This window comes from Carcharodon carcharias, chromosome 5, assembly GCF_017639515.1.
Source record: "Carcharodon carcharias isolate sCarCar2 chromosome 5, sCarCar2.pri, whole genome shotgun sequence".
Taxonomy (NCBI): domain Eukaryota; kingdom Metazoa; phylum Chordata; class Chondrichthyes; order Lamniformes; family Lamnidae; genus Carcharodon; species Carcharodon carcharias.
The window spans coordinates 191,950,535-191,964,766 of NC_054471.1; the positions used below are offsets into that span (position 1 = coordinate 191,950,535).

Below are 14,232 nucleotides of genomic sequence, written 5' to 3' on the forward strand. Positions count from 1 at the left end.
TGATAGGGTGTGGGCAGGAGAGATTACATGACAAAAGAGTTCATGGTGCTAGGCCAAAGGGAGTTGGAATGGAACACAAGTAAGTAAATAAATAAATAAAAGATGTGTCTAGAGGAGGTCTGAATGGCAGGACAATGAATAGCTGCCGTGTGAAAACAAAGGATGAAAGAGAAACAAGACAGGAAAAAAAATCATCACAATACAATAGAAACTCAGTGCTAGTCTAATTGTATGATGTAGGAGCTTCTTCAGCAGGTGTGTCTCCACCATGGAATTCAGATTGGGTAGTTCTACAAAGTGCTTTTTCCAATAAATATTGAGGAGAGTTTCCTCACGACCTACTCTGTGTCTTTGAGGAGAGCCTTGCCATCTTTGGATCTTACTGGTGTTGGTCCATGTGCTGGGAAGCCCACTGATTTCTTTTGTTGCCTTGAAAAAGTTGTGTGTGTCATGCCCATCAGCGAGGAGTCGAATTTCCTCAGCCCTCTCTGTCCAACATTTGTTTTTCAAATTGTGGGTTTATTTTGAACTTCAGCTTTGGCTGTCTGATGGGCAAGTTGCTTTTCTGGGGAGTTATCCATTAGTGAGCTAGACAATGATCCCATACTTGACTAAGTGATAATGGCTGTCAACCAGTTGAAAATCAACAAAGCTTATGGATCTGACAAGATCCCTGCGGAAGTACTGAAACATGGAGGAAACATACTGATCACTCAGAAACATGCCCTACTTGTGAAGCTCTGGCAGAAAATTCCAAGTGACCATAGCGATGCCATGATGATCACAATCTTCAAGAAAGAAGGCAAGTCGAACAATAGTCATTACTTGGACGTAGCATTACTCTCAACTGTTGGCAAAGTCGAAGCTAGGTTACTTCTTAATCGCCTCATGCCAATTGCAGAGGAGGTTCTCTTAGGAATCCCAGTGTGGTTTCTGACCCACCAGCTGAGCAACATTTCAACTTCAGGAAAAGTGCAAAGAGCAGAATGTCCCTTTTTACATGACTTTCTTCAACCTCACAAAATCTTTGACTCAGTGAATTGAACTGACCTTTAGAAGGTTCAACAGTAATATGGATGCCCAACTAAGTTCACAAACATCATCCGTCACCTACATGATAATATGCAAATAATGGTACTGTGCTACGGTTCCGCTACAACCCTCTTCCTTGTCAAAACAGGCGTCAAACAGGGGTGTGACATTGCACCAACACTATTTGCCATTTTTCCTGTAGCAACCACCAAATCGAATGTGCTAGCTTAGCCTCTGGTAAATTATGTATAGTACTTGAGTTTTCAACAGTCGTTTCATCAGACCTGAAATCAAACTCAAAGTCTATCAGTCAGTAATTCTCCCCACATTTCTATACCATGCTGAAGCTTGGACAGCTGGTAGACACCATATCAGGCTCTAGAACAATATTATCAACGCTATCTTAGAAGGATCTTGCAAATCGAGTGGGAGGACAAAAGAACAAAAATGAGCGTCCTCCAAGATGCAGATTTGCTATGTATAGGGGCCACAATGAGCTGAGATGGACGGGACATGTAATCGGTATGCCCAACTCAAAACCGCCCAAACAGGTGCTCTGCTACTCCAGGATGCCCGTTCACACGGGGGCTAAAAGAGATGCTTCAGAGACATCGCAAGGCCTCCATGGACGTCTACTCTATTAACATCAACACATGGGACGCAGATGCCCAATCAGGGCCAAAATAGTAATTAAACATCAAAAATGGTGTCAAGACCTTTCAATTAACAAGTCTAGCCACTGAGACAGAACGACGAGAGAAGCAGAAAGAAAGGGCAGCTGTTCAAGCCAACAATCTGCCAGCATCTCTACTGGCCGACAACTGATGTCTCACTTTGGGACAGCCTACAAGGCTTAGATAGGGCTCATAAGCCATCTGCAAACCCACAACCAACACTGGCATCTCACTTTCACCCAGCCATCCACAAAGAAGAATCATTCACGATACAAGGGATTTCTAATAGAGTACTAGTGAGTTGTTTCTTTCTGTAGTTTCTCTCTTTTTCTCAGCGCTCGGACAGCAGCTATTCATTATCCTGCCACTCACGCCACTTTAAGATATATATTTTGTTTCTTTATCTGTCCCATTACCACTCACTTTAGTCTAGCACCGTGAACTTTGTCATTTATTCTCTCCTACCCTACCCTTCAACCTATCGCGGACCTTCCCTTTCATTCTTTTTGTCACCCTCTCCCTTTTCACTTGTTCAAAATTTATTATATTTCTAACTTTGTCCAGTTTTGATGAAAGGCCCCTGACCTGAAGCATTAACTCTATTTCTCTCTCCACAGATGCTGTGTGACCTGGAGCGTTTTCAACATCTTCTGTTTTTGTTTTGGGTTTACAGTATCCACAGTATCGTGCTTTTGTATTTGTGATTTATATATAGTTATATGTTCACACATAATCACAATATGAAAAAAGGGAACAATGCAAGAGAAAATATTTTTTCAAAAACATACAAATAAAGTTTATTTACCAAAAACACACATTTGAGGCAATTTCACAAACTCCACACGAATGACATAAAGATAGCAAGAACATTCAAATTACACAAAAAAGTAATTGGCATGAAAATGTGAACTACTCACAATAAAATCCTACGGCCTTTTTTCAAATATAACAAATTCAATCAAGTGAAAAGATTGGGGAAATAAATAAATTACAGCAGACAAATTTAATGCTTCCCAACATTTCCCTGACTGCTTTTGTACTTCTGCTGTTGTAAATGATGGAGCTACATTATGACAGTCACTCTCCTCTAATTGCAAGAACACATTTACGTCAGTTTTGTTATTTTGTTAGGTGGCCATTGTTTCCTCATTTTATGATAGCTGGTGTGTTAGTTTATATCTTTCCCATTTTCTGAATTGTACTTAAGGTATCCCGTGCCATAAACAGTTCTGCAATTTCATTCTGCACTCCCCAACCACCACCCCCCACCCCGAGCAGCATATTTCATATTCTAAGATAATAAAACACAGGCAATAAAGCATTAATTTTATCTGGTCTTTGTTACACTGTAGCCCTCATATATAACTGTGTTTAAACAACTTTCAAAACTAAAACAGTAATCAGAATATAAAATTCTTTTCAATGTTAACTGATAAGTTATTATTGATCACACTAGAAAGTCTATGTGAAAATTGCTAAATAAAAATGTTTAGCACTTTATGCATCCATTTTTAACCAATCACTGGCTCTTTCTATAGAGTCAGATGTATAATGAAATATTGGGTCAGTGTAAAAATGTATTTGCTGTAGAGTTGACATTTTGTAATGAGAGATATGCTTCCAATTCTAGTTGAAGTATCAGAGGGAAGGTACTGAATTGAGGCAATGAGAAAATGTTGGAAATACTCAGCAGGCTTGGCAGTGTCTGCGGAAATGGAAACAGAGTTAATGTTTCAGGTCAATGACCTTGCATCAGAACTAGAAAAAGTTTCTTTCTCTACAGATGCTGTCAAGCCTACTTAGTATTTCCAGCATTTTCTGTTTTTATTTCAGATTTCCAGAATCTGCAATAGTTCGCTTTTTACTTCTTCCATGAAGATGGGGATAGTGGAAAGGTTTAATGTCTCATTTCTCTTTCTATCATCAGTGGCCACTTATACTGTAGCAGTGGGATGATGTCACTTTTGCACTCTCTAATCTGAGAATGCTACATAGAAGAAACAAAAGATTATGAAAAATAATTTGAAACACAAAAATTAAGTAAAAATTGCAAAAACTACATCCACTCCTTTCACAGAATATCACAGTGAAATTAAGGCAAAAAACTAAAGCAGCAACAATGTAAGTATGCACGAATGGCAGCTTGAAAGTATTTATTTCAGCTGATGTATAGACTGGTGTCACTGAAAGGCTTATGATTTGGGCATTGTTTGCACAGTTACAAAAATCACTGCTTTATGATTGCTCAGTTGCCTTTCTGAATGTAGGTAATTCTGAAGTCTCGTGTATGTTTACACAAGGTAAACTGCCATATTTAGAAAGTACCAACACAAGCACAAAACTCTTTAACAGAAACAATGTCATTACAACAAGAAAGTAAAAGCATAAATCAATAATGAAATTTCCCACAATCTGTCAATCAAATTAACGGAATTTAGTAAATCAGACTAGCACAAAAGGGGTGGAGCCAGTACCAAACATTGAAAAGGAATTAGTGACAGACTAGGTCTGTTGAGTAAAAAGCCCACCTGGCTATCAAATATTTTTGAAAAAGATTTATAAAAGTTTGTCTTTTACACTGCAGAGTCAAGAATATAATTACTCAGGCGAACTTTTCACATTGCTTAAATGATCCCTCTAGAGGATGAATTCAACATAAACAAATCAAAAAATAGTTATTTTAAATAAATCAATTTCTGTCATTACAGCATGAAGTCAGTAATTTTACATGTAGATGGGTAATAGAACTGGCGAGTTGAACCTTACTACATAATAGGTCAAAGCTATTGGATTGATGTTCAGTTTGTTATCAAAGCAAAATTAGACTCCAAATGAAACAATTCAAATGCGCACATTGCATTTTGTATATAATAAAACTATCCTCTTATCAGATTACAATTGTATAAAAAGCTGATCCAATTTGGTCCAGGTTCCAGTTTTTACTAGTTCTCAAGATTTAACCTGTTGCCATAAAGAATGGTTTTGGCCACACCACAAAAAACAAAATGGCCTCAAATCATACCAAGGCAATTTGACAACCAACTGGCAAACACTCTGATCAAACTATTAATGATATTTAGTACTAAATGCACAGTTAAAGCTTTTCGGTGTAATATATTCAAATTTAAGTGAACTTGTACATGAGATGGAGGTGTGAGAGATGGGAATATCCAGGAACAATAACAAGACAATGGGCCAGAGGCACTATAAAGCAGGATTGCATGATCATCCTTGCATGCCCAGCATGTCTGGTATCAGGATGAGCAAAGCATGTGCTTGACTCTTCAGAGTGGGAGGACTCATTCAACTCGGGTCTTTTAAATCCTAAAGAAAATAATTCCTCCTAAAAGGTTCTTAGTCTCATATTACTGCCAAATGCAATTGCATTATAGTGCTAAGGTTCTACTCCAAAGTGTTTCTAACAATCTCTAATATGGATCTACTTATGCTACACTGGAGAGAAATATAGAGTTTATGGTGTGCAATAAGTGTTTTCAAATTCAAATCCATTTCTGCTGCATTGACTGAAACAGATTTTGGGAATACAACAACTATTAATAAATATACTTTCACTCATTATATACATTAGTGTAATAGACTTAAAAGAAACAGTATTAATGCTGGTTGTTTCAAGTCAGCCCATTTACTCTATCCGAAATTAGTCCTATTTCCAACTGCAGTCTAAAAGCAATTGGTTAAACACGAGACAAATTTTTGATGTCTATGTTGCATTTTAGAATTAATGAATATGACCTAATTCTTCACTTTTCTTTTCAAAGTGCAACTAGGTTAAAAAATGTGATTAGATACTTGTCAATAAAAACAAATAGCACAAAGTAATTCTAATGTAAAGTGCAATGTGAATGAAAGCAGATTTACTCTTCTAATAACTCCTAATGGGATAAGGTTTTTAAACAGAGTAAAATAGGCTTATTGAATATACTTGGAAGTTACTTCATGTCAGGAGGCAAATAGCTGTCTTCACTCCTTTTGTTCAATATTGAAATTGTTTTTGGATTGTTAACCCCAGCATCAAACTATAACTGCTTCCCCAATCATACAAATACAAAAAAGTACTGAAATGTTTTCATTAAAGTGACAATTTTTATACTGAAATAAATTTCACATTTGGCTTTACCTTATATAAGGCTGCTTTTCAAGCTTTTGCTATGTTATTGGGCATTGTGTGCACTTAATATCACAACATAGCAACTGTACAAAATTGTCAGTGAAACAAATACTGTTTATTTACAATATTGGAGTAAAAGCTCATTCAAACTAAATTCTGATATACAACCTAAAAGGACAAAGGAGGTAAGAATAGAGTTTCTTTCAAAAATCTTGCACCAAGCCCAAGATACAAGAACACAGCAAAGTGCAGGAACAGAAAAGACTGCTGTCCGTTCAGCTGGTCCCAGTTCATGTGGTCAATCCTAAGAATCAAGGAAGTTAAATCTCCCTTGCATGTTATTCTCTATGCTTAGTAAAAGCAATGGCTACATGAATATGGTCCCTGGGATTTGACACGTCCATTCAGCAGGCTGACCTGATAACTCTCAACCAACTTTGCTGGTCATAAATAATTTATAACAAACAAACCTTATTCATGCATTGATTAGACCATGCTCAATATTTTGTTTGAAAAAAGTAATTTTAAATGTAAACTATATTTGCTTACAGGTTCCAGTGACATCATCCTGAACCTTACATGACAACCTGTTCTCAATTCATAATACACTCTCCACAATATATAATGACAGTTAAATGAAGATGCTTTAATTGTGTTTGGTTTAAGCGTCCACATTCTTCAGCTTGTTAGAAAATCGTAAACTGAAATTATCCAGTGCTGATTTTGAATGTCCTTTCACCCTTGCTCAATTAATTTGTACATTTTGAAAGGGAAAAGTAAAATCTAGGAAGTCCTTTTTGCTCATACTATTCCATTTTAAAGAAAAATCTTACAAAAATGTTTTTAAAACTGAATTTTCTTAAATATGAGTACTCTTAGACTGTATATCCTTCCTTGTTGAAACATTCCAATAAATTAATAGGAAGTGGCCACAAGCAGCTTCCAAGGAAAAAGGGGTTTCAGAAAAACACTGTTACCTGGGAAACATATGTTTCCCTCTATGTTATTGTAACTGAAGTTTTGGCAGAAAGAATAAAAAAAAGCATATTATCTAAATGGTGAGAGATTACAGAGCTCTGAGATTCAGAGGGATCTCAGTGTCCTAGTGCTTGAATCACAAAAGGCGAGTATGCAGCAACAGCAAGTAATTAGGAAAGCTAATAGAATGTTATTGTTTATTGTGAGGGGAATTGAGTACCGAAGTAAGGAGGTCATGCTTCAGTTGTGCAGGACACTGGTGAGATCACATCTGGAGTATTGTGTACAGTATTGGTCTCCTTATTTAAGGAAAGGTGTAAATGCATTAGCAATTCAGGGAAGGTTTACTAGACTAATACTAGGAATGAACAAGGTGTCTTACAAGCAAAGATTGAACAGGTTAGACTCGTATTCACTGGAGTTTAGAAAAGTAATAGCTGACTTGATCAAAACCTTTAAGATCCCGAGAGGTCTTGACAGTATGGATGTGGAGAGGACGTTTCCTCTTGTGGGAGTAACTAGAACTAGGGGTCATGGTTTAAAAATAAGGGGTCACTTATTTAAGACAGAGGTGAAGATATTTTTTTTCTCTCAGGGGGTCATGAGTTTTTGGGACTCTTCCTTAAAAGGCAGTGGAAGCAGGGTCTTTGAATATTTTAAGGCAGAGCTAGATAGCCTCTTGATTAACTAGGTGGTGAAAGGTTATCACGGGTGAGTGGGAGGTTATAATCAGGTCAGCCATGATCTTACTGAATGGCGGGGCAGGCTTGAGAGGCCGAGTGGTCTACTTCTGCTCCATATTCATATGTTTGTATGTTATTAATGTAGCACTTCCATATTTAAGGCTTACTGACGTTAAATATTGTAAACTTCTTTATCCTCTTCCTAAGAAATCTCTTTTGCCACCCTGAACTTCCAAGCTAAGACAGGACTTGGCATAAGGAACTCATTCCCACTCTACAAGAGGTAGGTTTAATTTTGATTTTACCAACGTTTTAAATGAAATTCAAAAGGTTTGCAAGGTATTCATGTAACTGATGCAGCTCAGCTATTGCTAAGCAAATAACTGCAAACTTATCTTACAGGAAGGGAAGATTTATCAGTCATACATTGTAACAATGAAATCATATTGATTCTGTATGAAATCTTACTTTGCTATTGGAATAAATCTGGCATGTCTGTAGTGACAGTCATCTTGATGGTCCTTGAGTTGAGAATAACCATTATTATTGTCCCATGCTACAATAGTACATGAATCAGATAGAATCATGGAAATTATAGGATTGGGGCATTTCTACTCATCACTCATGCACTGGTGCTTGCTGTGATGTACAACCAATTAAATTAGGCAGAGTATGTCAGTTTGATGATTTTAATGCCACAGCATCCAAAAATTATTCAAGTGGTTATATTTTCAAAAGCAACATTTAAAGTAACTTTTTTTATTGTTGGTACATTAGTTTCAAACCATTGGATGTTTATAAACCTGAAGGTTTTAAAAATAGGTCTTAATACCATACAATTTGAATTTAGTTTAAAACCAAAATTAAAGCAACTTCTCCTGCCTGGTTAATTTTATAACTCCACTAATAATAAACACATAAAAATAATTTATGGTAATTACACTACTTTCTGATTTACTTTACTCTAAATGGCTCCCACATATGTCCAAGATGGCATGAGTGACCAATTCCCATGCTTCCTTCATTGCCAAATGATCTACCTGTTAAGTATCATAGCAAAGGCCTGGGATAAACCAACTTTCCAATTTCCATCAAACATTGTGGGCAGCTCCTGGTTTCTGCCACACATGCTCACAATGGATGAAACTTAGCCAACTAAGAAGTAACGTGCATTTATATAGTGCCTTTCATGACCTCAGGACATGTCAGAGCTCTTCAGAGCTAGGTATTTTTTGAAGCATATTCACTCTTGTAAGCAAGGAGTAGTGATAGCCAACTTCTGCATACTGATGTATCATAAATAACAGTGAGATAAATGACCAGATAATCTGTTTTAGTGATGCTGGTTGAAATATAATTGTTGGACAGTACATGGGGAGAATTCCAGTGCTCTTCGAAAGCATCACAGCACCTTTAAAGTCCATCAGAGATGGAAGACAGGTTCTTTCATCTCTCCTCCAAATGATGGCACCTGTCACACTGAGGTGTTGACCCAGACAATGTGTTCAAGTGTTTGGAGTGGAGGTTGAACCCACGGCCATCTGATTCAGAGGCCACGGTGCTACCACTGTGGCAAGGCTGAGGAGATTAAATTTAGCCAAACTTTTGCACTTCAACACACTGCACCACTCATAAGTGCACATTTTTGATGAGGATTCATATTGCTAAGCCATCATTTTGGTCTTCCTGGACTGCACACGAAGTGCCCAGTGATAACACATTAGACTGCTCTCAGTTGTATCTTAACAGAAGGGTAGTGAATGAAGGACATACACTATACAGCAAGAGAGAAATTTCTGACTGAGTTTTATCACCAAGCTACTCTAGTACGCTGACTAATGGATGTTCAACAGGGGTGTAAATGGACATCTAACACTTTGTTCAACAAAGTATTAAGTCAGTTGCTACATGGCCCAGGAGGAAAAACTGACATTTCATACATCTTGTCTTATGGAAGTGGTCTATCACCTCTGAAACAACAGAGCATACAACAGTCTTTGAAGGAGTATGGCCTTGCTGATGGGAAATTTTAAAAAGGGAAAATGGGAAATTAAAGACCACCTGTCTGCAAATATGTACCTGGTCTGATGCGGTCATGAATTAGAATTTTACAGCATGGAAAGATGTCATTCAGCTCATTGCGCTAATTGCTCTCACTTTGCACATTCTCTTTCCCAATACCCTTTTAATATTTTTCAAATATTTAGCAACTTTCCTTTGAAAACACCTTTGCTTTTGCACTCGAACCCTTCATGAAACTTAGAATCCCAAATTCACTTTTATAATTTGTCTTCCCATTTATAAAAATTTGTATATCTGAACCCAAAGTTTCACTGCTCCTAAACTCCTTTTGAAGTTTAACCATTATTTTCTTATTCCCAAAATATATCACATCTTTCTCCGCATAAAAATTTAACCTGACATCTATCTGCCGAATCTACTGACCTGTCTACATCCATTTGAAATATTAGTCATCAGTTAGCTATACTCCCACACCAGAGTCCGAAACCTTTTTTGAGAGAAAGAGGAGAGATCAAGAAAAGCGTGAGATAAAGATAGAGAGAAAGGTAGAAAAGCAATCATAAAGCAGACCCCTGAGACACCACTGTTGAAATCCCCTCCGGCAGAAGAATACGCATGAACTGCTATTTGTTTTCTACCCTTTATCTATACTGCCACGCTCTTAAGCCATATCTTATTTTTATTAATAAACATTCCATATTCCATGTCAGCAAACTCCTTTTAAAAATTTTACACTCAGCATCCACACAGTTATCAATATCCTCCATTATTTCCTTCTGTAGTATGACTTACAGAAGCTTACACACTACCAACGTTAGGTTGACTGGTCTGTAACCACCTGGTTTCTCCCTTTTGGAATAGTGGCATTACACTGGCAGCCCTCTAAGTCCTCTCTCACAACTTCCAGATCTAAGAATGCTACAAAGAAAATTGGAGAATTTTACAACGACTATTGTGAAATCATCCTGAGACCAAGTTTCCAGCAACCTATCATAGCCAAATGACAGTATCCTTTTATAGTTTAAAAATTAACAAATTATGCTGTACTTGAGCAGCATTTTGGCATTTCATGAAAGTATGAACACTCTTTTCACCCTCTTCCCCGCAGCGTACTGATATCTCACTCATCAGTCCCTTAGGCCATACCACCTTGGTCCAGCAGGGTAAAACAAAACCAATATGTTCTAAGGCCATCAAAAGCACTTATTTTTTCCACTTTCCCCTGCAGCTAGGTGTCTGGTTTTCATTTAGTCCTCCTCACAAAGTCATGACTGAAATGGAAGGCTACGGGCAATACAACATTAGAACAGTGTTTTACCACTGATTGTTGCCATATGCTGCTCCAACATGATGCGCCAACAGAACCACTACCTCAAATATTTTTAAGATAACTTCCAAACTCATTATTGATTATGCTGTTACTGTCTTCATGTATGGCAATTGAATGGTGGCACGCACTCTTACAATACTTGTAACTAGTAAACTCGGAGAAAAGGGAAATCTATCTAACAGCATCACTGGTAAATTATAACTTCAAAAGCTATAATCTGGAGTCAATAAGGGTCAGTAGGGAAACACAAGGGATGGTGGTGTCAGTAAGACAGAGACCAGAAAGCTCCCAACTTTTACTCTTGGTCTGTGTTAAGTTAACTATTCTCATCTGGGCTGACATTTGAGGCAATACAATGGAACTTAGCTTTCTAAAACCAAAGAAAAAGTGGGAGAAAAATTAAGTATGTGCTATCACCATTAGCATCCAGTCAAATGGAATTGTGAATGGAGACTGAGTCAAACTCAGATCGTAGCTCCTCCCACAGTCAGTCTATTCTCACACAAAAAATAGCGTCTTCATAGCAAAAGACAGAGCAATACAAGGTGGTCAACATCAATGCTGGTAATGGAACCACACCAAAGACAGGATTCAGGGGAAAAGAAAAATCTCAGGAATAAAAACATAAAAATCATTGGTGACTACATTACACTTGGAATTGGTGGAGGGAGTGTTTAAATTTCTTAGCTCTTTGATGTTAATCATATAATGCACAGTTTGGGCAGAATTTCATGGGGCCTGCAGGCTTGGGATAGAAAGTGGGGGACAAAAAAATCGGAGGGGGTGGAATGTCCATTCCCTTGCTGCCACCATGGCATTCTGCCTGCAGTGGGGAACATGGAGGACAGCCCACCTGTCCAGCGGCCAATTGTGCCACTTCACTGACCTATTCAAGACCTCTTTCCTCCACCCTTGGTGGGGATGGGCTCCTAATCAGGCGCTGGCTGTGGCCCACGCAAGGGCCCTTGGTGACAACATCCCTCTGCTGTCACGAAGTCCACCTCCTTGTCAAAGCCTGTCTGACTGGTCTTGGCAATACCCAACCCCACTTACCTTGTTTCAATGGTGGTATCCATCACTGTATTTCTCAGTTAAGTGCAGTCCCACCAATGGCCAACGCTCCTGGTGGTCCTGCTGTGATTGAAGAGCTGCTGGCCCTCCAATTGGCCAGAAGCTCTTGAAGGTGGATCCACCACCACCTGACAAAATCCAGTCCTTTGATTCAATAATTAGGGTGACAAATGTTAAGTGCACAGAAATACAGGAAAAGGAGCTGAGTAACACATGCAATTTAAGGTTAACAAATTAATCGGTTGTAAAATTATGTCTTGGTTAAATGTTCTAATGCTAATGTAATTTAATTCCTGATAATATTGGAACCTGTAAGCAAATTATTCTTTCCTCTTTGGTAAAATTAAGCTTTCAAAGCATGGATGTACTTGAAGAGAAATCAAAACTGCTTCAAAATTTCCTCTGACTTGGTTAGTTGGAACACATATGGGCACATGCAAGACCACTAATATAAGAATAACCTTTTTCACAGGGTGATTGATATTTTACCCCTTTTGCTTATATTTGATTAATGAAATTCTGTCAACAATGAAGAACAGCATAGCTACTTTTACAGGAATGTCTTTCTTAATTAGTGTCATTGATCCAAAATAGAAAAGTGAGGGAGATAAATTTAATATTGTACTTCCTAGTTGAACTGGCCTCTTACCAGCTTGTGGAACTGAATGTACAATCAATTGTTATACTAAGAAGCCCTCATAACAATGGAATCATATTGGTCCCTCCCTTTTAGAACATGAGTATTGCTGAAAAAAGAGACAAGTTGTTGGAAGTTTCTCGTCTTTCATCAGGACAGATGCAAGAATGCCGAATTTCAAAGGGAGCAACAATTTATACTGAATGAGAAAAGGGTGCTGATTGGTTGGCAAGTCAGCCCTGATTAGTCGAGGCATTGTCGTGGAGAATACACCAGGGAACGACTGCCCCCCACGTTTTTATTTAATTCAAAAAAGGCACAATGCCTGGACATGTTCCTATTGCCTGCAGAGAACAGGCATGAATATACGTGGCTTCTAGCAAGCATAAATGAGGCACATTGCAAGCCCGAATGATAATCTTAAACTGGTTGTTGGTGTAATTCTTAGCATGCTTACAAGTGCAGTATGATTGCGAAATCCAAGGCTAGCTATTATGTTCTGAATTTTGCAGCTTCAACAGCACGTCTCTTTTTTCAGCAATACTCAAGTTCTGTACTACCAAGTGTCTTTTAGAACAGTTCTTTTCATAATGAAAATATAAAGTTATTTTTTTTGTGGTTAGTCATACTTTTTTCCTCAATTCTGATTTTCCCTTCCTTGCTGGCTATTGATGTCATATGAAGGTCCCAAAATGCTGTTTCTTTCACCCAGAAACCCCAGGGAAGGTAGGTTGGGGCAAAGCAGTGGTGAAAGGTGTTTGCTAAAGGCTTTGTTCAACAGACTGGGCTTGGGCATGGATTTTAGAGATGGGTAAAACTTGGAAATGCTTGAAGTTTGGATTGCATACAAACCTGCCATTTTGAAGGAGGTTGGAAGAGAGCAAGGCCTTAAGCTGGAAGGCTGGACTTGGGATGGGTCTTTGGAGAAGTTGAGGGAGACAGATGTAGGGCACTGCATGTACCGATGTGTTGAAGAGCTATGCTGGCTGCTGGGATTGTTGACTGTTGCTCTTAACACAGCCTGATGCTGACGACGCTTTTCCTGTGCTCTAGTTTCTAAATGAACAAAACACAAAGGCTACAAAATTAATGAACAGAGAATAGAAATTCTACATGCAACTTCTACCTAAAACAATTATTTCCATACTAAGTTAATGTTTACCTCATTTATCTGTGTACATATCGCTCTCTACAATTGTTTCTCTCCAGAAATTTGCTTGAGGCGGCACCAAAGCAAAACTGAACTCAAACCTGCTTCTAAAAGTTACCAGGCTCAAATACATTTGCATCAGATGGGTGGGGCGGAGTGGGGGTTGTGGAGGGGAACAAATATTAAAAGTTTGGAATGCGTCCAGCCATAAATGTGCTGAGAAAAACAAGCAATTTATACTTTTAATTTTATTTTCTGGAAGTATTGGATGATTGACATCACAATAAAATCAAGGAAGTGTCAATAACATGTTCCTCATTCCACAAAAAGATGCTTATTCTATAGTGTTCTCATCCAGGACAAATACAGTACTAAAAATCCTGTAGTGTCAATTAGGACGCCGCTGTTTAAATATGTTAGCTCAAAATACAGTGTAACCACTCACAATTAGTAACATCAATCCTTTCAGTTGAGACTAGCTGCAATCCAGGGACTTTTTAAAAAATAAACAGGCATTACTGAATCT

At 38.0% G+C, this 14,232-nt stretch overlaps 1 protein-coding gene across 4 annotated transcripts in view; it reads right to left on the reverse strand.

Moving 5' to 3' along the window:
- agbl5 (AGBL carboxypeptidase 5) overlaps positions 1-14,232 on the reverse strand; it is a 138,944-nt gene that overhangs the window by 53,712 nt on the left and 71,000 nt on the right. For all 4 annotated transcript variants that reach the window (XM_041187595.1, XM_041187594.1, XM_041187591.1 and 1 more), the window contains one exon: positions 13,409-13,612. In XM_041187595.1, the coding sequence (XP_041043529.1) occupies positions 13,409-13,612 (204 nt within the window). The remainder of the gene's footprint in view (positions 1-13,408; positions 13,613-14,232) is intronic.